A 25,601-nucleotide genomic window follows, 5' to 3' on the forward strand; every position below is an offset into this window, starting at 1 on the left:
ACTCAGCACAGACTGTCACATGGTGGAGGAGGAGCCCAGGCTACCAAGGACCACCCCCGTGTCACCCCACACACGAGCAAAGCCAGTGGCGTGAGAAAGAAAACCCGAGACCGTCAACATAAAAACACACCCCAGAGGAAGTATATAGTTTACAAAGAAGAAACCACCTTTGAAATGAAAATTTAAATTAAATTGAATTTAAAAATCTTAAATATACCATCAAGATGTTAGAGCCATAAAACGAGGGCAAGAGGCTGTGAAAGGGTACACTTCGAAAACTGACCCCCCAAAAGTCATAGATATCAAATGTACTGTTGATATTTAAAATTAAATAGAAGGGCTTGAAGGAGAGGTTGAGAAATCCCTCCGACTTAGAACAAAACGTTGAGGAGGTAGAAAGTATGAGGGAAAAGAAAGCAGCATGAGTGACCCACCCGGGGCTGTGGCCTCTGCTGTGTGGGATTCCCGGAGGGAGAACCGTGAGGACGAAGGGGGATGTGGAAGTGCTTCCCTGGGGAGGAACCTGTCCCACAGTGGAAGACACAGCCTCCAGGCTTGAAAAGACTAACCGATGCCAAGAAAAATGAATGGGGAAAACCCAGACACATCCTGTAGAAATTGCTGAACATGAGGGATAATAAGTGGTTCCTAACAGCTTCCCCAGAGAACAAAACAAACAGAAGTCATCCGCGGAAAAATAAAAATCAGACGGGCCTCAGATTTGCCATTAACAGCGCTTCGGGAAGGGAGCTCCCAAAGTCCTCGGACGGGGATGCAGCTTGTGCCTCCAGACATAAGCATGTCATAAACACACAGAGGGGACAGAAGAGTGTAAACAGCGTGCAAGTGAGCAGCAAACACGACAGCACAGCATTGGTCATAGATACATTAAATAAGCACGTGTGTTTTTCTAAAGCTGAGTGACATGTCTTTTTTTTCATGCAGTCATCTGATTTTCAACATTTTTTTAAAGCAGGGAAAATCGCATCCAAAAGAATAAAATACCTGGCGATAAATTTAACCACAGGGGGAAAGACTTGTACACAGACAGCTGTGGCACCGTGCTGCCGGAGCCGGGGACGCCGGGCGTGGACGGGAGAACATCCCATGTTCATGGATGGGAGCCAGTGTTAAGGGGAGAGTACCGCCCTAGGCGACCTGCACATTCAACGGAATCGTATTGAAAGCTCAAGGCCTGATCCTCAAAGTCATATGGAATTGATAGGGGCCTAGAATAGAGTCATCTTGGAAAAAAGGAAGAAAGTTGGAGGACTCACAATCACTGATTTCAAAACTTACCACAAAAGTGCAGCGATGAACCAGGTGGCAAAGGACAGACAGACAGACTGACGGAGTAGAGCCACCGCCCAGAGACGCACCCGTGTATTTGTGTCCGGCTGGTGTTGGATGAGGGTTTCAAGACTATTCGGTGGGGGGAGAAATCATCTTTTCAAAAATGCTGCTGGAAAAGCCAGATTTCTACATGCAAAATAACTAAGTTGGACCCCCTACCTCACCCCACATACAAAGATTAACTAAAAATGGATAAACATCCCAAACGTAAGAACTAAAATCAAACTGTGTTAGAAGAAAACACGGGGGAAACCCTTTCTGACCTTGGAACTAACAATGCCCTCGTAGCAAGGACGCCAAAGCAGGAAGATCAAAAGAAAGACATAAATTGGACGTCACCAAAATTCAAGACTTTAGTGACTCAAAAGACCCCATCAAGAAAGGGACAAGACAATCTACAGGATGGGAGAAAATCTGCAAATCGTGTATCTGTAAGAGTTGGACATCCAGAATACACACAGAATGTGTACAACTCTGCACCAAAAAGACAAGCGCCTGGTCTGACAACAGGCAGAGGACGTGAGTGGACATTTTCCCCCAAAGTTGGACGATGGTCAGCGCACACATGAAGAGATGCCTCGCGTCATTAGTCATCGGGGAAACGCAAACCCAGCCACAGGATTGTTTCCCACAAGCAGGCAGGCGTTGGCGAGGATGTGGAGGGACTGGAGCCCTCAAACATTGCCCATGAGAACACAGAGGGGGCACCTCTGTGGGAGCACTTGGGTGCTCTCCATATGCCCCCAGGAGTTCCTCTCCTAGGAATACACCCCAAAAAAGATAAAGGGCTTTCAGACGACCTTTGCAGCGTTATTCACAACAGCCAAAATGTAAAAGCAACCCAGGGGTCCGAGGACAGGTGGGCGGGCCAACAAAACGTGGCCCATCCATTCCGTGGCGCGCTCTTCCCCCGTGAACTGAAAGCAGGGCCGACCCCTGCTTCCTGGAAGAGCCTTGAGGACGTGATACTGAGTGAAATGTCACAGAGGGACAGAGTCTGGTTCCACATACAGGAGGGACTAGAGGACCCAGACTCAGAGACAGAGAGTAGGGTGGGGGGTGCCGGGGGCTGGGAGACTGCGGAACAGGGAGGTGGTGTTTCGTGGGGACAGAGCTTCAGGTCAGGATGATGGTAAAGTCCTGAAGACAGAGGAAAGCAACATTGCACAGCGGGAATGTACTCAGGGCCCCTAAACGAGCCTTAAAAATACGTAAAGTGGCAAATTTTATGTTACATACATTTTCCAGCAGTTGAAAGAATTTTTAAGGCACGTGGACCAGAACACAGTTTTGGCAAATGTCACAGAACAACGCGTGCTTGTGATCTCTGAGACGAGCCGGGGACTCGGGGTGCAGAGTGTCGGCGGAGGTCCCACCCGTGGGCTCAGGGCCACGTCCAGGCGACTCAACTGGAGATGAGCTTCTGGCTGCGCGCACCTGCTCCCCAGCAGGCTGGGACGGCTCCTCGCCGTGGCCCTCAGAGGCCTTACCCACTGGACGGCCATGGGTGTGAGCACCGCCGGCCCCCCTGGGCCCAAGTGCGCCTTCTGCGGGTGTCGGAAGAGGCACGGGCAGCTGCAGGCCGAGGCGAGGACTGAGAGACAGAGAAGCATTCGCCTCCAAGCGCTCGTCTGGAAAGCTCCGACCCCTGCACCGATTTCCCGCGAGCCCCACCCCACACTGGACAACAGGCCTCCCTAGAAGGCTGGCCCCTACGGCCCCCGTCTGTCCGAGGCAGCGGGCGTTTCTCACAAAGCCCCCATTTTGAAATGCCACATCAGGAAAGATGGGGCCGGCCGGATCTCTCTGGAAGCCAGGGGCCTCCACCCAGAGGGCCCGTCGCAAACCCAGGCGGCCGCCCAGCAAAGACCCTGCCTGCTCAGCAACACCAGTCTTACTGCGTGACCCTCCATTAAATCTGCCTTCCTCGCTGGTCACTCGTGTCTGGCCGTGTTGTCCACTGACGGTGGCCGCGTGTGTCCCATCCATGCCCTCTGGGAGCTGCTGCAGAGCACCCGGCCCCCGCACCCGCCTCAGCTCAGGAAGGAGGGGCCCGTGGACCAGCCACCCCCCCCCCCCGCACAAGCCATCATCAGTCACACCCCACCACGTTCGAACTCTGGGCTCCAGCCGGGCCCATGGGGGCCCCCAGGCTCCCCAGAGATGCCCCTCACCACCTCCAGCAGGGGACCCCAAACTGTGGGGAGCTGCCCGGCTCTCCCTCCATTCCTGAGGCCTCTGGGCGCTCCCAGTCTCCTGCACACTTCTCAGACCTCCCGCTGTGACGGGGGTCAGTCAGCAGCAATCGCCGCACAAAGCCGGCGGTCCCCGCCAGGCCACCTGCAGGGGCCTCCCCTGGCCATGCTCCACTAGGCTCAGACCCCTCAGGTTGGCCAGAACTCGGCACCCGAGACCCCTCCTTCCCCAAGTGCTGGGTCCCCACTGTCCCCACTGATGCAGCTCGCCAGCAACCCTGCTCCACACCCAGGACCCCTGCAGGCGGTTCCCCTGCCCAGCTGCCAACTCTCTCTGACCACTCCTCCCCTCAGACTCTCCAGCCCCAAGCAGCTTCCCCCGCTCGTCGCTCCCAGCTGGGCTTAGTCTCGCTCTTACCAACGTAACGACCTCATGTCCCACTGTTTGTGCGTGCTCCTGCCATAACTAAGCCGAGTCCTGCTGCTCTCCTAGAAGCAGCTCCTTTCCAGGTGGTTCCTGCTGCCGGGCACCCGCCCGGCACCTGCCCAGACTCCAACACCAGCAGGTCTCGATGACCCTCTCCCAGAAGCCAGATGGCTCGCTGCTTCCCGGGGCGCCGGCGTCCACGGCAGAGACCATGTGCCACAGTTCTGACCTGGCTCTTCTGCGCCCTTGTGTGGCGTGTGGTGCAAGTGCTTACTCTCGCCTCCGTTTCCCCATCGGTAGAGTGGGCACAGCAGGTTCACGAGGTTGGTGTAAGGGTCACTGGGTTAACATGTACAAAGCTGCTCAAAATACTTGCTGGCATGAAGACCGATTACACGCGCACTTGCTGATGCGCTAAAATATACGGCTTCCAGCCATTCATGGGTTCAAGGACTCAGGAGAGAATTATATCCCCAGATAAAGATGATATATGCAAAAAAAGAGAACAAAATATGTGTATGATTCCGCTGAGTGTAAAGGAGCCAGGGGATGAATAGGACAGAGTCCCAGAGAGATGCTGGGAGCAGGGGTGAGGGCGGGAGCAGGAGCCGCTGCCCCTCCAGGGTCATGAATGATGAACACCTGCTGTGGCTGTGACTCGAATCCCCAGGGACCTGCTCCTACAACAAGGAAACAGGTTTTCCGGGGCCTCGTGACGGAAGCACACAGCCCTCAGGTGTATATAAGCCCAGACACCCCAGTCGTCTCACACACACACACTCACACACACACTCACACACACTCACACTCACAGCCTCCTCCAGCCCCACCGCCCCACCATGGCCGCATCCACCCTGTCCGTCTGCTCCAGCGACCGGAGCTACGGCAGCTGCGTCTGCCTGCCCGGCTCCTGGGACACCTGCCCCGACTCCTGGCAGGTGGACGACTGCCCAGAGAGCTGCTGCGAGCCCCCCTGCTGTGCCCCCACCTGCTGTGCCCCCTCCTGCTGTGTGCCCACCTTCTGTGACCCCAGCTGCTGTGCCCCCTCCTGCCTGACCCTCATCTGCACCCCTGCGAGCTGCGGGTCCAGCCCCTGCCAGTCAGCCTGCACCAGCTGCTGCCAGCCCTCCTGCTGCAGCTCCTCCCCCTGCCAGGAAGACTGCTGTGTGTCTCTCTGCTGCAAGCCCGTCTGCTGCACCCCTGTCTGCTGCAAGCCCGTCTGCTGCACCCCTGTCTGCTGTGAGGCCTCTCCCTGCTCAGGCTCTTCATGCTGCCAGCAGTCTAGCTGCCAGCCCTCCTGCTGCAGCTCCTCCCCCTGCCAGGAAGACTGCTGCCAGCCTGTCTGCTGCACCCCTGTCTGCTGCAAGCCCATCTGCTGCACCCCTGTCTGCTGCAAGCCCATCTGCTGCACCCCTGTCTGCTGCAAGCCCGTCTGCTGCACCCCTGTCTGCTGTGAGGCCTCTCCCTGCTCAGGCTCTTCATGCTGCCAGCAGTCTAGCTGCCAGCCCTCCTGCTGCAGCTCCTCCCCCTGCCAGGAAGACTGCTGCCAGCCTGTCTGCTGCACCCCTGTCTGCTGCAAGCCCATCTGCTGCACCCCTGTCTGCTGCAAGCCCATCTGCTGCACCCCTGTCTGCTGCAAGCCCGTCTGCTGCACCCCTGTCTGCTGTGAGGCCTCTCCCTGCTCAGGCTCTTCATGCTGCCAGCAGTCTAGCTGCCAGCCCTCCTGCTGCAGCTCCTCCCCCTGCCAGGAAGACTGCTGCCAGCCTGTCTGCTGCACCCCTGTCTGCTGCAAGCCCATCTGCTGCACCCCTGTCTGCTGCAAGCCCGTCTGCTGCACCCCGGTCTGCTCCGGGCCCTCCTCCTGCTGCCAGCCCAGCCCCTGCTCCTCGTCCTGCTGCGGACCGTCCTCCTGCATGTCCCTGCTCTGTCGCCCCGTGTGCAGGCCCGCCTGCTGTGTGCCCGCCTCCTCCTGCTGTGCCCCTGACTCCTCCTGCCAGCCCAGCTGCTGCCGCCGGGCCTCCTGTGTGTCCCTGCTCTGCCGCCCTGTGGGCTCCCGCCAGGCCTGCTGCGTGCCCGCCTCGGCCCAGAAGTCCTGCTGCTGACGGGGCCGTCTCCCCCGGGGCCAGCAGGCTCAGGGGCACCCCCAGCTCTGCCCCTGCCAGCGTCCCGGCTGCTTTAGGGTCTGTCTCTCAGGAACCCCTGTGACATGTGGATAGCAGCCCCTCCTCTCAGGCCAGGAAGGGGGTTCCCATTCAATTGAGGATGACCCCTCTCATACCCACTGCCTCACTGTTCCCAAGGTCCCAGTGGTCATGCCTAGGGACCATGTCCACAATGGAGGCCTCACTGGTCTCACGTCCTTAGAAGCTGCTTGGATCAACCAATAAACATGACATGAACTTAACCCTGATGGCACGTGGCTCTCTTTGGACCATTTCTAGTTGGGTGGCTAGCCAGTCCCCCATCAAGTTGGGGGTGGGGGCAGCCGCCCGGGGCCCTTGCAGCCCCGCCCACCCTCAGCCACACCTGTGTCTCCTCCAGGCTCCGCCTTTCGCTGGCTTGGCACAGGACTCCTGTCCCACAAGATCAGGGCCAGTCCCCGGCATGGCGACTACGGCCACGGCCATGACACCAGCAGCCCCTGTCCCAGAAACTGGTCCTGATGGGCAGAGCCTCAGGGATGCAGCGGGAGCCAATCCCGGGCACAGTGACCCTGGCATGTCTCCCCCTACAGGGAGCCTGGCAGGACACAGAGTTCACAGGGTTCACAGGGAGGGCAGGAGGATACGGGGCGCCAGCAAGCACCCTGACTTGGCCACCCGAGCCCCCAGCCCCTCCTTCCTTCTCTAGCCTGTCTGCGGAGCCACCGGTCCGGTGCATACGCACAAGCCCTCCCTACCTTAATGCCGGTTAGAACTCCCTGCTGTCCCGACCCGGCACTGCCTGTGCCCCCTTCAGAGCAGAGCTCCTGCTCTCCACTGAGACACCCTCCCCCCACCCTCCCACACCCCAGCCCCAGCCCCTGCCCAGCCCAGGCTCCAAAGCCCCGATGCTAAAGTTAGTCTCTCCTGTCCCCTCTCCTGTGGGCCTGTCCCTGCAGAGCCAGACCTCGGGCTCGAGAACACAGTGCCCTCCTGCCCCTCACTTCTCTGACTTTCCCCGGGCTCTTCACCCCGACCTCCGCACCACTACCTTGCTATGGCATTGAGACCTTGGCTCGCTCTGCTGACTAGTCCAGCCGGGAGCCTCTCCTGGGCTCCAGGCCACATACCCACCTCCAGATGTGATTCCCACCCAGGAGCTGAGCCTAGCCCCCCTGAGCTGAGCTAGCACCTTCCAGCTGGCCTCCCCGGGGCGTGGCGGCTCTGCAGGCCAGCTGCTCCAGCCCCAGCCCCTCCCCAGCGCCCAGCTTGTGGCTCCACCAGGCAGAGGACTTTGGGGTCCGTGTCTGCCTCTCCCCCAGCCATTCCCCAGACAGCGGTCTCTCAGGGCAGGTACGATGAGGACCTCAGAGGTGCCAACAGACCAGGCGGGACAGGAAAAGCCACCTGCTTTGAGGACTCCCAGGGACCCGTGCACATTCTTCGACAGAGTGAGTTCTCGGACATGGACACTGTCCAGCAGATGCCGATCTTGCAGAAAGACGATGGGAAGTCGATGGCTCAGAGGGGACCCCGTCTTCCAGGGTGGCTCATCATCACGGCAGTGGCCAGGCGGGGAGGGGAGCCATTGGCATAGGAGCCACGAAGACCACGAGCGTCCCCCTGTCCTTGTGCAGCCCTGCCCTGGACCTGAGTTCTGAGCGTGAAGAGACAGCACGGACCTCCCCGGGCTCAGCTTAGCTAAAGCACGCCGCGGGCCAGGGCCTGTCAACGGTTTCCTGTTGCAAGGAGCCCCAGCGGGGCCCAGACAAGGACCTCAGGTTCCCCAGAACCTGCCCCATGTCCCAGAATTCCCTGTGAACCTCCCCTCAGGGCTAGACAGGGACTGCCCTCGGGGACCCGAAGCCCCGGGCCCTGCCACGCACATTCTGGTCTGGACAGCAGCTGCGAACTTTCTAGCAAAATGCATCACGGCTTTTCCAGCTTCGTGGGTACCCGGGTTGCGCTGCTCCACACGACACAGTCTCGGAGCCAATTCAGCGCCAGCAGGAGTGGCCTGCCCCTGCCTTCAGGAGGATTTGGGGACCTTCGGGCCCTGCTGTGTTTAAATCACATCCTCCTCAGATGACCCTATGACACGGGCGCCCTGGGATCCCGTCCTGCCAGGGAGGGGACAGAGACAACGAAGCCGCAGCCGCGGCAGGCACGGGGCCATACAGAGAAAACGGGGCCCACTGTGGGGTGAGGCACACAACAGCCCCAGAGACAGCTGCACCTGAATCCCACACCTGCGGGCGTGACCTTGTGCGGAAAGAGGTCTTGGCGGGGTGACTGCAATGGCTGCTGCTCCGGGCAGATGATCCCAGGCCAGCCAGGGGGTCCTAGACGCCAGCACCGGTGTCCTCACACCAGAGAGGTGGGGCCCCCTCCTCCTCTTCACACAGACGAGGAGGCGACACGACCACACGTGACAGCACGCCAGGGAGGCCGGAGCCACCAAGCTGGAGGGGGCGGGAGGGACCTCCTCCTTCCACAACCTTCCGAGGGGGCGGGGCCCTGCCCACTCCCTGATCTCGGCTCAGCGGAGCCCGCTGCACACCACCGGCCTCCAGAACTGTGGAGACGAACGTTTTGTTGTTTTAAAGCATCAAGAGTGTGATCACGGGTCAGAGCAGCCGCAGGAAACAAATGCACACATTTGGTCAAAGCTGTGACAAGCAGAGCTCTTGTGATTTCTAAGTATTCTGTTTAAAAGCGTCACTGAGACAATGTAAGATAAAAATTGCAATAAAAGAAATCCACTGCCCTGCAGGAATCGGGTCCAGCCGTCCCCGAACGCACTTGCGCGCGCACACGTGTGTGTGTGTGTGTGTGTGTGTGTGTCCATGCCTGTGTGTCTGCAGCCTCCAAGAGTCCGCCTACTGCCCCAGTCGCACCAGACCCCTCGGCAGGGCTGCCAGACCCCTCCACAGCGGCTGAGACGTCCCAGAACCCCACGTGCTGCCTCGCTGTCGCCCTGAGAGTCCACAAGCCCCGGCGCCTGCTCCCTGTCCGCTCTCCCTCCCCTACTCCAGCCTAGACCCCACCCCACCCTTGCCTCACTCCTCCCATCCCCGTGCCTGGAACGAAGAACCTTGAAGTCGCTGTGTCCTGGACACTGAGGGTCCCACAGAGGTGTCCCAAGGGCTCATGGACAGCCTCAGCCTCCAGGGCAAAGGTGTGGGGAGTCTGAGCGACAGAGGGAGGGAGCTGGGACAGGAGGCGGAAGGAAATGCAGCAGCACACCCAGTAGGACAGCCACAGGGGGAAGTCGGAGCCAGAGCCGAGCCAGCCTGGGGGGCGGGGCGCGAGGGAGGGCAGCCTCTTGCCCAACCCCACCATGCCGACCATGTGGTCCGAGCCACCAGGGTCTTGAGAGCCCACAGGTTAGAAAGAGACCCGCCCCGAGCATGATGGTGGCCTGGCCAGGCACGGGCCCACCCCCGCCACTGCCTACACACGTCACCCTGGCACAAAGCCAGCTCATCGCCCAGCCAAGCGGGGGTCCGAGGCAGGGACAGCCAGCCCTAACCTCAGGCGGAGCCCCCCAGGTATCACCCGCCTCCCCTCATCTCTGTGGACTTGGTGACAAACGCAGAAGCACGGGGATCACATGCCCCAGAGACGGGCTTCCACACCAGGAGCTACTCCTGAGCTCAGATTGCCAGTCACCACACCCCAAGGCCAGCGTCCGGGGGCTGGGAGACCCCTTCCCACGCTACACCCACCTGCCCAGCTCCCCCCTGCCTGGTGCTCTCTTGGCCCCTCAGCAGACTCAGCCAGGACCCAGCACTCGTGCAGACTTTTACGAGCTGGATGGCATCTGCTGGGAAAATAAACCAGCGCTAATGAGGGGTCCCTGGGGGCCAGCCGCAGCGCCAGCAAGGGAAGAGGCGGTGTCCCGAGCCTCTGCGGGGAAAACACGCAACCCAGAGGAGGGCTATAAAAGTGAGCCCGAGTGCCTCACACACTCGCACACACACACACACTCACTCACAGCCTCCTCCAGCCCCAGCGCCCACCATGGCCGCATCCACCCTGTCCGTCTGCTCCAGCGACCGGAGCTACGGCAGCCGCGTCTGCCTGCCCGGCTCCTGGGACACCTGCTCCGACTCCTGGCAGGTGGACGACTGCCCAGAGAGCTGCTGCGAGCCCCCCTGCTGTGCCCCCACCTGCTGTGCCCCCACCTGCTGTGCCCCCTCCTGCTGTGCCCCCTCCTGCCTGACCCTCATCTGCACCCCTGGGAGCTGCAGGTCCAGCCCCTGCCAGTCAGCCTGCACCAGCTGCTGCCAGCCCTCCTGCTGCAGCTCCTCCCCCTGCCAGGAAGACTGCTGCCAGCCTGTCTGCTGCACCCCTGTCTGCTGCAAGCCCATCTGCTGCACCCCTGTCTGCTGCAAGCCCATCTGCTGCACCCCTGTCTGCTGCAAGCCCGTCTGCTGCACCCCTGTCTGCTGTGAGGCCTCTCCCTGCTCAGGCTCTTCATGCTGCCAGCAGTCTAGCTGCCAGCCCTCCTGCTGCAGCTCCTCCCCCTGCCAGGAAGACTGCTGCCAGCCTGTCTGCTGCACCCCTGTCTGCTGCAAGCCCATCTGCTGCACCCCTGTCTGCTGCAAGCCCGTCTGCTGCACCCCGGTCTGCTCCGGGCCCTCCTCCTGCTGCCAGCCCAGCCCCTGCTCCTCGTCCTGCTGCGGACCGTCCTCCTGCATGTCCCTGCTCTGTCGCCCCGTGTGCAGGCCCGCCTGCTGTGTGCCCGCCTCCTCCTGCTGTGCCCCTGACTCCTCCTGCCAGCCCAGCTGCTGCCGCCGGGCCTCCTGTGTGTCCCTGCTCTGCCGCCCTGTGGGCTCCCGCCAGGCCTGCTGCGTGCCCGCCTCGGCCCAGAAGTCCTGCTGCTGACGGGGCCGTCTCCCCCGGGGCCAGCAGGCTCAGGGGCACCCCCAGCTCTGCCCCTGCCAGCGTCCCGGCTGCTTTAGGGTCTGTCTCTCAGGAACCCCTGTGACATGTGGATAGCAGCCCCTCCTCTCAGGCCAGGAAGGGGGTTCCCATTCAATTGAGGATGACCCCTCTCATACCCACTGCCTCACTGTTCCCAAGGTCCCAGTGGTCATGCCTAGGGACCATGTCCACAATGGAGGCCTCACTGGTCTCACGTCCTTAGAAGCTGCTTGGATCAACCAATAAACATGACATGAACTTAACCCTGATGGCACGTGGCTCTCTTTGGACCATTTCTAGTTGGGTGGCTAGCCAGTCCCCCATCAAGTTGGGGGTGGGGGCAGCCGCCCGGGGCCCTTGCAGCCCCGCCCACCCTCAGCCACACCTGTGTCTCCTCCAGGCTCCGCCTTTCGCTGGCTTGGCACAGGACTCCTGTCCCACAAGATCAGGGCCAGTCCCCGGCATGGCGACTACGGCCACGGCCATGACACCAGCAGCCCCTGTCCCAGAAACTGGTCCTGATGGGCAGAGCCTCAGGGATGCAGCGGGAGCCAATCCCGGGCACAGTGACCCTGGCATGTCTCCCCCTACAGGGAGCCTGGCAGGACACAGAGTTCACAGGGTTCACAGGGAGGGCAGGAGGATACGGGGCGCCAGCAAGCACCCTGACTTGGCCACCCGAGCCCCCAGCCCCTCCTTCCTTCTCTAGCCTGTCTGCGGAGCCACCGGTCCGGTGCATACGCACAAGCCCTCCCTACCTTAATGCCGGTTAGAACTCCCTGCTGTCCCGACCCGGCACTGCCTGTGCCCCCTTCAGAGCAGAGCTCCTGCTCTCCACTGAGACACCCTCCCCCCACCCTCCCACACCCCAGCCCCAGCCCCTGCCCAGCCCAGGCTCCAAAGCCCCGATGCTAAAGTTAGTCTCTCCTGTCCCCTCTCCTGTGGGCCTGTCCCTGCAGAGCCAGACCTCGGGCTCGAGAACACAGTGCCCTCCTGCCCCTCACTTCTCTGACTTTCCCCGGGCTCTTCACCCCGACCTCCGCACCACTACCTTGCTATGGCATTGAGACCTTGGCTCGCTCTGCTGACTAGTCCAGCCGGGAGCCTCTCCTGGGCTCCAGGCCACATACCCACCTCCAGATGTGATTCCCACCCAGGAGCTGAGCCTAGCCCCCCTGAGCTGAGCTAGCACCTTCCAGCTGGCCTCCCCGGGGCGTGGCGGCTCTGCAGGCCAGCTGCTCCAGCCCCAGCCCCTCCCCAGCGCCCAGCTTGTGGCTCCACCAGGCAGAGGACTTTGGGGTCCGTGTCTGCCTCTCCCCCAGCCATTCCCCAGACAGCGGTCTCTCAGGGCAGGTACGATGAGGACCTCAGAGGTGCCAACAGACCAGGCGGGACAGGAAAAGCCACCTGCTTTGAGGACTCCCAGGGACCCGTGCACATTCTTCGACAGAGTGAGTTCTCGGACATGGACACTGTCCAGCAGATGCCGATCTTGCAGAAAGACGATGGGAAGTCGATGGCTCAGAGGGGACCCCGTCTTCCAGGGTGGCTCATCATCACGGCAGTGGCCAGGCGGGGAGGGGAGCCATTGGCATAGGAGCCACGAAGACCACGAGCGTCCCCCTGTCCTTGTGCAGCCCTGCCCTGGACCTGAGTTCTGAGCGTGAAGAGACAGCACGGACCTCCCCGGGCTCAGCTTAGCTAAAGCACGCCGCGGGCCAGGGCCTGTCAACGGTTTCCTGTTGCAAGGAGCCCCAGCGGGGCCCAGACAAGGACCTCAGGTTCCCCAGAACCTGCCCCATGTCCCAGAATTCCCTGTGAACCTCCCCTCAGGGCTAGACAGGGACTGCCCTCGGGGACCCGAAGCCCCGGGCCCTGCCACGCACATTCTGGTCTGGACAGCAGCTGCGAACTTTCTAGCAAAATGCATCACGGCTTTTCCAGCTTCGTGGGTACCCGGGTTGCGCTGCTCCACACGACACAGTCTCGGAGCCAATTCAGCGCCAGCAGGAGTGGCCTGCCCCTGCCTTCAGGAGGATTTGGGGACCTTCGGGCCCTGCTGTGTTTAAATCACATCCTCCTCAGATGACCCTATGACACGGGCGCCCTGGGATCCCGTCCTGCCAGGGAGGGGACAGAGACAACGAAGCCGCAGCCGCGGCAGGCACGGGGCCATACAGAGAAAACGGGGCCCACTGTGGGGTGAGGCACACAACAGCCCCAGAGACAGCTGCACCTGAATCCCACACCTGCGGGCGTGACCTTGTGCGGAAAGAGGTCTTGGCGGGGTGACTGCAATGGCTGCTGCTCCGGGCAGATGATCCCAGGCCAGCCAGGGGGTCCTAGACGCCAGCACCGGTGTCCTCACACCAGAGAGGTGGGGCCCCCTCCTCCTCTTCACACAGACGAGGAGGCGACACGACCACACGTGACAGCACGCCAGGGAGGCCGGAGCCACCAAGCTGGAGGGGGCGGGAGGGACCTCCTCCTTCCACAACCTTCCGAGGGGGCGGGGCCCTGCCCACTCCCTGATCTCGGCTCAGCGGAGCCCGCTGCACACCACCGGCCTCCAGAACTGTGGAGACGAACGTTTTGTTGTTTTAAAGCATCAAGAGTGTGATCACGGGTCAGAGCAGCCGCAGGAAACAAATGCACACATTTGGTCAAAGCTGTGACAAGCAGAGCTCTTGTGATTTCTAAGTATTCTGTTTAAAAGCGTCACTGAGACAATGTAAGATAAAAATTGCAATAAAAGAAATCCACTGCCCTGCAGGAATCGGGTCCAGCCGTCCCCGAACGCACTTGCGCGCGCACACGTGTGTGTGTGTGTGTGTGTGTGTGTGTCCATGCCTGTGTGTCTGCAGCCTCCAAGAGTCCGCCTACTGCCCCAGTCGCACCAGACCCCTCGGCAGGGCTGCCAGACCCCTCCACAGCGGCTGAGACGTCCCAGAACCCCACGTGCTGCCTCGCTGTCGCCCTGAGAGTCCACAAGCCCCGGCGCCTGCTCCCTGTCCGCTCTCCCTCCCCTACTCCAGCCTAGACCCCACCCCACCCTTGCCTCACTCCTCCCATCCCCGTGCCTGGAACGAAGAACCTTGAAGTCGCTGTGTCCTGGACACTGAGGGTCCCACAGAGGTGTCCCAAGGGCTCATGGACAGCCTCAGCCTCCAGGGCAAAGGTGTGGGGAGTCTGAGCGACAGAGGGAGGGAGCTGGGACAGGAGGCGGAAGGAAATGCAGCAGCACACCCAGTAGGACAGCCACAGGGGGAAGTCGGAGCCAGAGCCGAGCCAGCCTGGGGGGCGGGGCGCGAGGGAGGGCAGCCTCTTGCCCAACCCCACCATGCCGACCATGTGGTCCGAGCCACCAGGGTCTTGAGAGCCCACAGGTTAGAAAGAGACCCGCCCCGAGCATGATGGTGGCCTGGCCAGGCACGGGCCCACCCCCGCCACTGCCTACACACGTCACCCTGGCACAAAGCCAGCTCATCGCCCAGCCAAGCGGGGGTCCGAGGCAGGGACAGCCAGCCCTAACCTCAGGCGGAGCCCCCCAGGTATCACCCGCCTCCCCTCATCTCTGTGGACTTGGTGACAAACGCAGAAGCACGGGGATCACATGCCCCAGAGACGGGCTTCCACACCAGGAGCTACTCCTGAGCTCAGATTGCCAGTCACCACACCCCAAGGCCAGCGTCCGGGGGCTGGGAGACCCCTTCCCACGCTACACCCACCTGCCCAGCTCCCCCCTGCCTGGTGCTCTCTTGGCCCCTCAGCAGACTCAGCCAGGACCCAGCACTCGTGCAGACTTTTACGAGCTGGATGGCATCTGCTGGGAAAATAAACCAGCGCTAATGAGGGGTCCCTGGGGGCCAGCCGCAGCGCCAGCAAGGGAAGAGGCGGTGTCCCGAGCCTCTGCGGGGAAAACACGCAACCCAGAGGAGGGCTATAAAAGTGAGCCCGAGTGCCTCACACACTCGCACACACACACACACTCACTCACAGCCTCCTCCAGCCCCAGCGCCCACCATGGCCGCATCCACCCTGTCCGTCTGCTCCAGCGACCGGAGCTACGGCAGCCGCGTCTGCCTGCCCGGCTCCTGGGACACCTGCTCCGACTCCTGGCAGGTGGACGACTGCCCAGAGAGCTGCTGCGAGCCCCCCTGCTGTGCCCCCACCTGCTGTGCCCCCACCTGCTGTGCCCCCTCCTGCTGTGCCCCCTCCTGCCTGACCCTCATCTGCACCCCTGGGAGCTGCAGGTCCAGCCCCTGCCAGTCAGCCTGCACCAGCTGCTGCCAGCCCTCCTGCTGCAGCTCCTCCCCCTGCCAGGAAGACTGCTGTGTGTCTGTCTGCTGCAAGCCCGTCTGCTGCACCCCTGTCTGCTGCCAGACCTCCCCCTGCTCAGGCTCTTCATGCTGCCAGCAGTCTAGCTGCCAGCCCTCCTGCTGCAGCTCCTCTCCCTGTCAGCCTGTCTGTTGCACCCCTGTCTGCTGCAAACCTGTCTCCTGCACCCCGGTCTGCTGCAAGCCCGTCTGCTGCACCCCTGTCTGCTGCAAGCCCGTCTGCTGCACCCCTGTCTGCTGCAAGCCAGTCTGCTGCACCCCGGTCTGCTGTAAGCCCGTCTGCTGCACCCCGGTCTGCTCCGGGCCCTCCTCCTGCTGCCAGCCCTGCCCCTGCTCCTCGTCCTGCTGCAGACCGTCCTCCTGCATGTCCCTGCTCTGTCGCCCCATGTGCAGGCCCGCCTGCTGTGTGCCCGCCTCGGCCCAGAAGTCCTGCTGCTGACGGGGCCCGTCTCCCCCGGGGCCAGAAGGCTCAGTGGGCACCTCCAGCTCTCCCCCTGCCTCCTTCAGGATCTAACCCAGCACAAGTGCTGGTGTGCGTGTGGCACAAACCAGCTTCGGACCCTAATAACCAGGGCAGAGACCTCCTGCAGCCTCCGCACCACGCCAAGATGAACCGGACGCAGCCCTCCCCACTCTTGACCTCGGGGCCTCCTGCCCCATCTCTGCCCCTCCTGAAAGCCGTCTGAACTCCTCCCCGAACACACCTGAGCTAACCGAACACACTTGCAGGGACACCGGGTGGCCCTGTCGGCCAAGCCTCTGCCTCTGATTTCAACTCAGGTCCTGGTGTCAGGGTGGTGAGATCGAGCCACACTTTGGGCTCTGTACCCAGCAGGGGGTCTGCTCGGGTTCTCTCTCTCCCTCTGCCCCCCCTCCCCAAATCAATGACCAGTCTTGCATCGTGGCCTCTGTTGGTCCCCTCTCGCAGCCTGGCTTCGCTCGTGGTTCCCATCCTGCAGAGTAACAATCCCGACGTCAGCAACCCTGCTGACAAGCCTGTATCGGGAGCGTTTCCAACGGCACTGAGCTGAGGCCCACGCTGGTGGTCCCATCCGTCCCTCCACGCAACTCTGCAGTGGCCCCCCTGAGTGTTCGGGACTCAGGTGGCCACAGCCTCCTGGACAGCAGAGCCCTGGGCGAGAGGGCCCCGTTGCCCCAGGCCTCTGTCTCCCCGGTCGGTCTGGCACCAGGAGGCGGGGCCCAGGTTCACTTCTGGGCGAGGAGGACGCTGGGCCAGGGCCTAAACGGGGCCACAGCCAGGGTGGAACATTTCTGCGGACCACAGGCTTCCCTCTGCCTCCCCTTGAACTTCAGGGTTTAATTCCCAGGTCTGGATCCTGCCATCTCTGCTGACACAGGCCCGGGACGCGTTCTGTCCCCAGCCCCAGGCCCAGCCTGGAGTGGAGGAGGTCAAGAGGAAGATGCCAGAGGATAAGTGACTTCGAGGGTCCACACTGATGTCTGAGGCCAGGCCTGCCACCCTCTGGGGGCTTTCCATCAGGGCCAGTCTGGATGCGGCCCCCACCTTTCCTGAAGCTTCCTGAACGCAGGCCCCGCTCCTAGACAGAGCCACGTCCTAACGCCCCTGCCTCCGTTCTCCCAGGGCTCCGTCCCGCTCTAGATCCTGGCCTGTTACTAGCACACCAGCCTCCTCCCCGGGGGCCATGAGATGCCACAAGCCACTCCCCGAAGGAAGGAGGTCGGCAGCGGATGCCCCCCCAGATAAGCCTTCCCACAGTCCCAGCCGGGTCGTGTGAGCCGCTGAGGACAGACTCGTGTCCTACAGTCCCCCTCCCACATTCTGGAGCTCCAGGCAGGTGGGAGTCCTTCCCCTGCTTCCCTGGGGCCTCTGCCCCTGCCCTCGTGAGACCCTACTAGGGAAGAGAGCGTGGGAGAAATCAATTCTCCCCGCAGTTATGGAGCCGGAACCCCCAGCGGCCAGCTTCTCCGGCCCCCAAACCCCGGTGCCCCAGGGACACCCGCCCGCGGGCCTTAACTGCTGATGAAACCCAAGACCCTTGCCGGAAACGGGTATTGAAATGCGTCCAGCACAACACTTAGATTTCGAGGGGAGATGAGTGTGTGAACACAGTTATCAAAAGACTTTTAAAGCAAGTGATGCCGTGAGAAGCTCGCTTTCCCACGAGGGCTCTAACAAAGGGGGCAGCGGGTTCTCCTGCAGATGGGAGCCGGACGCACACTTGTAACCGGAGGCAGGATGCTGGTGGCCTCGTGGGCACCCGACCCGGGGGCTGCAGGTGTGGCAGCCCGCCTCACCTCCGCCTCCCTCCCGGGGCATCTGGGGTGGGGGATGGGGGCTGCCTCAGAGTTAGAAAACATTCAGGGCCCTAAATTCCGACCCCCAACACGGGGGAGCCCACTGCTCCCTGGGAGCACACACCCGGCCAAGAGCACCCACTTTAACCAGAAAGGAGCCCCAAAAGCCGAGCGGCCTGCACACGGGTGCCTCTGGCTCTGCAGGGACATCACTGGCACTCTGTCACCAGCACTGGGGCCCTGCCCCGGGGTGACCCCAGACACGCGACAGGGCCCCTCAGCCTGCTGCACCCTGGCGGGTCAGCCGCAGCTCTGTGCCAGGTGCCGCCCCGGGACGTCCTACACCTGGGCCGGCAAAGGCCACCGGAGCCTCCACCGCAGTGGGGGTCGCCCCGGTTCTTCCCGCCGCGCAGGGTCATAGACGCGCACACACTCGCGGGCGCTCACGCCGCCGGCCCCGCCGGTCTTCCGCGCTGCCGGGGTCTGAGTCCACCCGGCCTCTGCCGCCCCGCCCCCGGCGTCCGGGACCCGGAGGCACCGCAGGGTACCCGCTCCCACGGCCGAACTCCCCCGCTCTCCGCCTGGGGAGCCAGGGGGGCATCGGCGGGGGCGGCGGAGGGGCCGCGGAGGGGCTGGCTCGCTCGCTGAGCCCCGGGCCCGCAGGCGCCTTCGGGCGGATCCGAGGGGTTAGGAGGCGGAGGGCGGTGTCCAGGGACCAGGTCCCCATCGCTCCCGCAGACTCGGGACGCTCTACAGCCCACAAGCCCGGAGCTCTGAATCCACGGGGCGCGCGCGGGGGGGGCGGGGCGGAGGGCGGGGTCAACGGGGTGGAGGGGTGGGGCTAGAGGGCGGGGCCAACGGGTTCGAAAGGGGCGGGGCTAACGGGGAGGGGGGGCGGGGCACCCGAGCCTGGCGGGTCGGGCGCGGGCGGGAGCGGGTGAACCGCCGGAGACCGAGTCCAGACCGGAAGTCGGGGAGCCTCGCGGGTCTCACGGCGCGAAAGGCCGGCCGCGGACACAGATCCAGGCCAGGGGCCCGCCGCGGCGCACGAGGTTCCAGTAAAAAGGAACCGACTTGCTTCCTAACGTTTGTGCCGACGGAAAGTGCCGAAGGGTCTTTAGAAACGAGCGTCGGGGGGCAGCCCGGCCCCCGTGGGACGCCCGGGATGGGGCTCGGCCTCCTCTGCTGCGGGAGCGCGGGGGGTGCTTGTCTCTGGGGTGCGCGTGGGAGGGACGAAGGCGAGGGGTGCGGCGGGGTCTCCGGCGGAGGACGAGTCGCCGAACCTGCACCTGCACCCGAAAAGCCTCATTCCCACCGCGCAGAGACAGGGCCCCCCGCTGCCACCAGTTCCCAGCCCCGGGGGCGCCCCGCTGCCCAGCGCCCAGCGAGGCTGGCCTGGGGGTGTGGAGCCCAGACGCGACTGGGGCTCTGGCTGCTCCCACCCCGCCCGGAAGCTCCCAGCACCCCGCGGACCGCGCGCTCCCGGCTGAGCAGGAGGCCACCCGGGGCGCCGGACCCAGAGCCGCCGGACCCAGACGCGGCCTCCGGATGCAGGAGAGTGAGAGGCTCCCGCCGGCCCCCGGGAACTGCCGGGAAAGGGCGTCGTGCCCGCAGGAACCCGCGCGAGGGCCTCCGGGAGGGGCCGGGGTTCCCCGGGGCTCCCGGCTGGGAAGCACCCCCTCCTGCAGGCTTCCCAGGCCAATAAGCCTGAGGACAAAGTCGGTGACTCCTGAGAGCAGCCCAGCGGTCGGGGGAGGGCTTCCTGCCCCACAAATGCCTAAAAGGCCCTTTTCTGCCCCCTGGGCCCCCTTCCCCGTGACCCCACACCCCATATAGCTTTGAAAATGCAGATCTGTACCCTTGTGTTGTGGGTCCTTTCTGCCCGCGTGAAGGTCTCCCCACAGGCACCCGCCGGGGAGGTCTGACCACTCCATCCACTCCTGCACCCAGGCCTCTGGGGTCCCCCACAGTCCCCCAGAAGGTCTCCTGCTCTGAGCACCTCCCCCAGGCCCCTCCAGTGCTGGGGGAGGTGGCGGCCGCTGGGCCTCTGTGGGCTGGCGGGGCAGTGGTCTGAGCGAGGGGCGGGCTGCACCACTGGGGACAGCGGGCACAGCACCATCTGCCCTGGAGACTGAGCCGATGAAGGAGGCCAGAAGGGGTCGGAGAAGGGACGCTCTCAGACTAGGCTCTGAGCGCCACCAGGGCCGCGGCCTGGAGAGGAGCCCCCGCCCCCATGCGTGCTCCTGGGTATCCACATTCCGGGGAGCACCAAGCCGGGAGGAAACAGAAGGCAAGACACTGCCCCTGACCCCTGCAGCAGCTCCGATCCATGCCCCCTATTCCCAGTCCCTGTCCCAGCCCCTTGGAGCTGCCGGTGACCCCAGTCCCGGGTCCAGCGGTGCCCATTACGGCTGCCACAGACTCCCACCGCCCTGGCCTCCCGTCCCCGTGCAGACAAGCGGGGTGTGGGACGGAGGACACTTTGCGCAGCGTCAGCCCTCCCCGCCCACAGCTGCCGCTCCCCCCGACGAGCGCCCACCCAGGCGCCTCTCCCAGGACTGCCCGGCCGCCCTCCTAGCACCACACGCGCCAGGCGGCCCAGGAACACGGACGACAGGCAGGAGCTAGGAAGGGTCTGGGGGCCCCCATCTCGACCATCTTGTCTGAAGCAGATGGCCCAGCCGGTGGAGCGGCTTTCGGGCCCGCGGTCAGGGAAGAGGCTGGCTCCGGGGTCAGGGAGGCCCGCAGCTTAGCAAAGGCATCTCACCCCGCATCGCGCCTGTCCCGCTCATCCGCTCACCCCCGGGGAGCCCGAGCCCCCAGCCCCTCTGCCCCTTCCGCGCTCCCACCCTGAGACTCGGCTCCCCGGCCTGCTCCTCCCACCCGCCCGGTGATGGCCTCGTTCGTGCTGACCGCCCGCCCAGTCATCGGTCGGGCTGGGCCCAGGCTCTCCGACCCCCGACCCGGCTTCTGATGCACCTGCGCCTGCGCAGAAAGGCGGTCCCAGGCCCCGCCCCTCAGCGGAGGGCGTGCACCACCCGCTGCGCAGACACTGAACCCAATCTCCTCTCCCCAGAACCGCGACCTGTAGGGGTGTCTGCGAGCGGGGCGCCCCACCCCCAGAAGGGCACCAGCCCGAGCGCCTGCGTGACCCTGGCCGCGGTTCCCCCGCAAGCCCGGCCAGCTCTCCCGCCCGGACCCCAGGCCCGCCGCAGCTGTCCAGCGCACAGCCCCTGCGTTAGCAGCCGCACACACGAGGCCCTCGCGCCACGCCCCAGCCCCGCGGGCTGTCCTCCCCACGCCTCCTCCACCGTGGACTCGAGGCCCTCCGGACTCAACGATCCTGTTCTCCCAATCGCTAGGCTGCTCTGGCCCACCGACCGCCCCAGTGCCCCGTTAGCTCTTTCCGTCTTTCCAAGATGCAGGTATAAGGGCGCTTCTGCCGCCCCGCGGGGTGGGGACACCTGAAACCGCAGCCCACGGCACCCCCACCCCTTCCAGAAGGGCAGTGCGAGGCGGCTCTGGCCCAGTCCCCCAGCACAGCAACCCCACAGGAGCCCTTGGGAACGGCAGGTCACCCGCTCCTCACAGCTCCAGACTCATCGGTGTCCCAGACTCGGGGCCAGGCCTTCAGAACCCAGTGTGGTGGCGGCCAAGGCGCCGGGTGCCTCCCCCAAGCGCAGCCCCACAGACCAAGCGGGAGGCCCAGAGGCCAACCTACCCCATCCAGCAAGGGAAGCTCAGGGGCCTTTCAAAAGGGAATCAAAGTGCTTTTTTTAACCATTTGAAGTCCTGACTTCATGCACAAATGTGTTGGACAGACTCCAAGCACAGTTCAATATTATTTACCGTCTTTTATCTTTCCCTCCCGAGTCCCCGGTGTTTATAACTGGGTCATCTTTTAACTATCTGCAGCAGCCCCCCGGGGCAGAGGGGGCGGGCTTTATAAATAAGCTTTATTATTACTGTGCGGGTTGACACCGTTCCCAGGGCTGACGGGAGCGTGAAGGTACATGTCAGTGAGTCATCCCCAGCACGGAGACTGCTGTGTGCTGGGGACAGCAGCTGGGCTCGCGGCTGCCCGGAGGTCCCGTGGGGCTGGTGGGCCCGAGCACCGGCGTGTGCCTCTGCTCTGCTCCGCAGCCTTCTGTCCTCCGAAGCCAGGGGACTTGGCTTGGCCACAGGCTGACTTGGCTCTGGTGTCGCTTGCAAATCCTGAGTCCCAAGGCAGTCACTGTGGGCAGGAGCTCAGAGCAGGGGGCACAGGGGCTTCCGTCCTGCCGGCCACCCTGCCCACTGCCGCTGCTCCAGCACCCGCCAGGGACTGCTCGCCCCCACCTGCCCTGGACACGCAGCCAAGCATTCCCAAGTGGGGTCAGCATCGGTCATCTCCTGGTCATGTCACTGGGAACCAAGGGCCATCCGCGCAAAGAGCTACAGCAGGGAGGGGACCCAGGATGGGTAATTTGCAAACAGAACTGGAAGCGGGCTGCGAACCGGCCGCCGCTGACCTGCGGGGGGGGGGGAGCCACACGCGCTCGGCGGGCCTCCGGCTCCCAGGCTCCTTTCCCTGTTGTTTTGTTCTCAATGCTGGGTTTGATAAATAAAATCTCTCGGGGGAAACTGCAGGAAGATGTGGCGATGGGGTCATGAACGCGTCGACGGGGACCGGGGGGAGCAGAACCTCCCCGCGGAGGAGCCGCCCGCGCTGGCGTGAGAGCCTGGGGCTGTGGGACGGAGCAGCCAGCCCCGGGGCGGGGGGCGGGGGGCTGGACTGGGCTAAGTGCAGACCTGGGGTTCTTTGGGCTTGCGGCCTGCGAGGGGCCGCCTCATTCCTGGAACAGGTGCGAGGCGCTTCCCCAGGACGCTCCACAGGTACATACTTGTGAAGCCTTCGGATGGTGGCGGGTTCTCGCTCTGAACCGGTCCCCGCCTGCTTGGCCTTCCACGCCCGCGCCTTCCACCTCCGCCTCTGCCTCCCCTCCCTGTCCCCCGGGTGGGCTGCTGGCACCTCCGGAGCAAACCTGGGCACCCAGGGACAGGGGACAGGACACAGTTCTGACCCAGCTCCCATCTCGGCACCCCCTTACCTGTGCAGGGCTCCCATCTCCGGGCGCCTCGGCCTGGGGTCACCAGGGCCGAGAGCACCACACACAGCATCAGCAGGACAGACATGAGGGGTCCAGGTCCCAAGCTCCATCCAGCGGCTCTGCCCTCGGCCCGCGGGGAGGCAGCTGCTCCTTGGACAGGTGGGCCAGCCCCCCGGGGGACAGTCACTGTGACGGCCACATGCCAGAGTTCCGTGACAGGGACAGGGCGGGAAGGCTTCTGCGGGCTCTGTCGCGGGCGGGGCAGCTGGTGCTGGCCGGACGCAGCCGCAGCCTAGCTCATCCCCGCACGGGCTCGGGTCCTGCCACGCAGGTGACAGGTGACAGCAACCCCACACCGCGGCGATGACTCATTGGCAAAGCACGCTTTTCCCAAAGGAAAGACAGAAATAGATCGTCCAGCGGAGAGCTGGGAGCAAACCAGAAAAACTCCGAGAACCTGTTTTCCTCGGGTGCAGGTCCGGGGCTGCCTGCCCGTGGACGCCTGCCGGGGGCCAGGGCGCAGAGCCTCTGCCGGGCTCTGCTGACAGCGGCCGTCCCCAGGAGGGGCCCCGCTTCGAGGACGGCTTTTATCTGGTGCCCGGCCCTCCCCAGGGTGTGTGGGTTTGCCAACTGCTGGGTTTCAGGAATTCCCCTCCGGAGGGGAGCCAGTCCTCCCCAGGAACAGCTAATGAGGAGACTCGGGGAGGACCGCCCGGGGGAGGGGAGCGCCAGGCACAGGGCGGTGGGAGCCTCCCAGGTCTGACCTCCCCAAACCGCAGGGGACACGACATGCTGCCCCAGGCAGGACGGCGTTTAAGTGTGTGATTGTTGTTTTTAATAAAGCACCAAGCCTGCCGACCCCTCTCCAGGGCGTGGGGGGCGTGGATGAACCGGGCCTACATCGCAGTCCCCGCTGGTGCCGGTGGCTCCCCCGAGTCAGGAGGACCCCTCTTACGGGCCCCTGAAGGCCGTCTTCCTCCCCGCGGAAGGACTGTGCCGTGGCACCATCCCCAGTCTGGGGCTTGCCTATGGGTGTCTGTGACAGGGGCAGGCCCTGGACTTGGGCTTGTTGGGGGCCTGGGGGCGGCCGAGATGAGAGAGACAGAGACAGAGAGAGGGCGGGAGAATGTCCAAGGCTCTGCATGAAACTGCCCGTGGCTGGAGAGACAGACAGACGGACAGACAGACAGACATCTCCAGCGGCTATGACAAACGCCTTCCTCCTACTCACCCAACTTCAGTCAGCTGAGGCTCTCGGAGGGAAACCTGGAGAGGCTGCCCGTGACCGGCCGGACAGCGCCCAAACCCTGGTGGCCTCCCTCAGCCCCGCCCCGGGACCCCCGCCAGCCCAGCGCCCGGACAGAGTCTTCCTGACCCCATCGGGCAGGCGCCCGTCGTGGGAGGGCAGAGGGACGCCTCGGCCATCAGAAACCTCGCCTTGGAGGAAGGACAGCTGTCTCCGCGGAACAGAGTCTCGCTCTCTTCCTAGCCATGGTCGATAATTTGGGGGTCTCGGGGGCCCTAGGTGGTCACGGGCCGGGAAGACAGGGGACTTCCCACAGGACACAGACCCAAGCACCATCCCTGTGACTCCCGCTGACCTCTGCACCTGACCGTTGACCTCTGACCTTGGACTGTCGGTAAGTGACCAGGCATCCCGTTGTAAGAACTGGGTCTGAGGAACCCTTGAGCCCCTCCAGGGAAGTGGCCCTGTCACGTTCGAGCCAGTAACACCAGCCGCGCCGTCATCGGGGAACACGGGCTCATCCGTGGAGATCCGTCCGTGTTTACGGCTAGAAAAATGCGTGCCCGAACACAGAAGAAAGCTCAGAGCTTCCTTCTCTAGACTGGTTCCCCTGTCACCCCGGACAAGCCATCTAAATGCTCCAAACTGTAATTTCCACATCTGTAGGACGGCGGGGAGGCCAGTGAGTGAGCGGCCGGATGTGACTCCCGTGGAGCCGCACGTGTGCAGGGCTGTGCTGCCCACGGGCCCGGAGACGCTGGTGAGGAGGAGGAGGGGGCACGTACGCCGGAGCCCTCGCCCCTCCCGGGGGCCCCAGAGCCCGCCACAGCGGGAAAGGAGGTCCTTCCAGCTCCCTGGCCTCGTACCCACCTGCCCCGGCAGTCGTGTTGACGCTGAGACCAGCGGGTCCCCCTACACACCCCAGATGGGGGGCTACCGTGTGATCAGTCACACCTGCCGGAGGCTTACACAGCCGGGGTTCATGCTGGGGACCCAGGTCAGTAGCTACCCAGTTGCTAGCAGGAGGGGCGCTCAAGCTGCCGGGGACGCCGGCGGGAGCTCTCGCCGCCTCCAGAGGGGGAACAGGGATCTTATCCCCCACGAGCATCTCCTTTGACTTAGGTGCAGACAGTCGCTCCCCTCGTCCTCCGTGGTGACCAAGGAGGGCCTCGGTCGCTCTGCGGGGGACACAGGTCAGTCCAGCAGCTCGCACACCACGGGCCTCCTTACGTGGCAACAGTGCATCGCCGTGGGCTCGCCTCTCCCAGGCCACCTCCCGCCCAGGGAATGACGCTTTCTCCAGGGAGGGGCGGGGAAGTCACAGGCTAACGGGAGATCTGAAACAGTCAGCCCGGGTTCGGGAAATTAGACGCTGAGGTCAACGGCGCAGTTTGGGGCTCTGTTAGACTAAGCTGTCCCTTGGGGGACATCCCTGAACCTCGGGGCTCTCCGTAAAGACAATTCCTCCGGAATGGAAACCAGAACATGACATTCGGTGACCCCGGCTCTAAGGATGTTTGAAAGGGTCTCTGGGGAGGGACGTGTGCCTGGCGTGGGGCAGTGAGCTCAGACAGGTGCTGGCAAGCTTGTCCCCTCGCAGCGTCCG

The 25,601-nt window shown here is 63.6% G+C and overlaps 4 protein-coding genes across 5 annotated transcripts in view; 3 read left to right on the forward strand and 1 right to left on the reverse strand.

Annotated features, from left to right (window-relative positions):
- The window catches only part of TSPEAR (thrombospondin type laminin G domain and EAR repeats), a 201,714-nt gene extending 178,419 nt beyond the window's left edge, over nt 1-23,295 (reverse strand). Inside the window, exon 1 of the mRNA XM_059164925.1 lies at nt 22,750-23,295. Within this exon, the coding sequence (XP_059020908.1) occupies nt 22,750-22,834 (85 nt within the window). The 5' untranslated portion in view covers nt 22,835-23,295. The remainder of the gene's footprint in view (nt 1-22,749) is intronic.
- LOC131825453 (keratin-associated protein 10-4-like) lies at nt 4,815-6,077 on the forward strand. 2 transcript variants are annotated; one of them, XM_059164910.1, is made up of 2 exons: nt 4,815-5,573; nt 5,724-6,077. In XM_059164910.1, the coding sequence occupies exons 1-2, from the start codon at nt 4,815-4,817 to the stop codon at nt 6,075-6,077; spliced, it is 1,113 nt and encodes a 370-aa protein (XP_059020893.1). The 2 variants fall into 2 exon arrangements, with proteins under 2 accessions (XP_059020893.1, XP_059020892.1); XM_059164909.1 differs by having other exon boundaries at nt 4,815-5,543; nt 5,616-6,077.
- On the forward strand, nt 10,140-11,006 carry LOC131825455 (keratin-associated protein 10-7-like). The gene has a single exon (XM_059164912.1). It carries the CDS (start codon nt 10,140-10,142, stop codon nt 11,004-11,006), a length of 867 nt encoding a protein of 288 aa, XP_059020895.1.
- LOC131825458 (keratin-associated protein 10-4-like) lies at nt 15,069-15,821 on the forward strand. The gene has a single exon (XM_059164916.1). The coding sequence runs from the start codon at nt 15,069-15,071 to the stop codon at nt 15,819-15,821; it is 753 nt and encodes a 250-aa protein (XP_059020899.1).
- Nucleotides 23,296-25,601: the final 2,306 nt, after the last annotated feature.

Source organism: Mustela lutreola, chromosome 2 (genome assembly GCF_030435805.1).
Source record: "Mustela lutreola isolate mMusLut2 chromosome 2, mMusLut2.pri, whole genome shotgun sequence".
Lineage (NCBI taxonomy): Eukaryota > Metazoa > Chordata > Mammalia > Carnivora > Mustelidae > Mustela > Mustela lutreola.

Excerpts from the sequence above, each read along its gene's own strand:
- LOC131825453 (XM_059164909.1), top strand. The coding sequence starts at position 4,815 with ATGGCCGCATCCACCCTGTCCGTCTGCTCCAGCGACCGGAGCTACGGC. Across the intron at positions 5,544-5,615 it reads AGCCTGTCTGCTGCACCCCT|CCCGTCTGCTGCACCCCTGT; the intron begins GTCTGCTGCAAG and ends GTCTGCTGCAAG.
- LOC131825455 (XM_059164912.1), top strand. The coding sequence starts at position 10,140 with ATGGCCGCATCCACCCTGTCCGTCTGCTCCAGCGACCGGAGCTACGGC.
- LOC131825458 (XM_059164916.1), top strand. The coding sequence starts at position 15,069 with ATGGCCGCATCCACCCTGTCCGTCTGCTCCAGCGACCGGAGCTACGGC.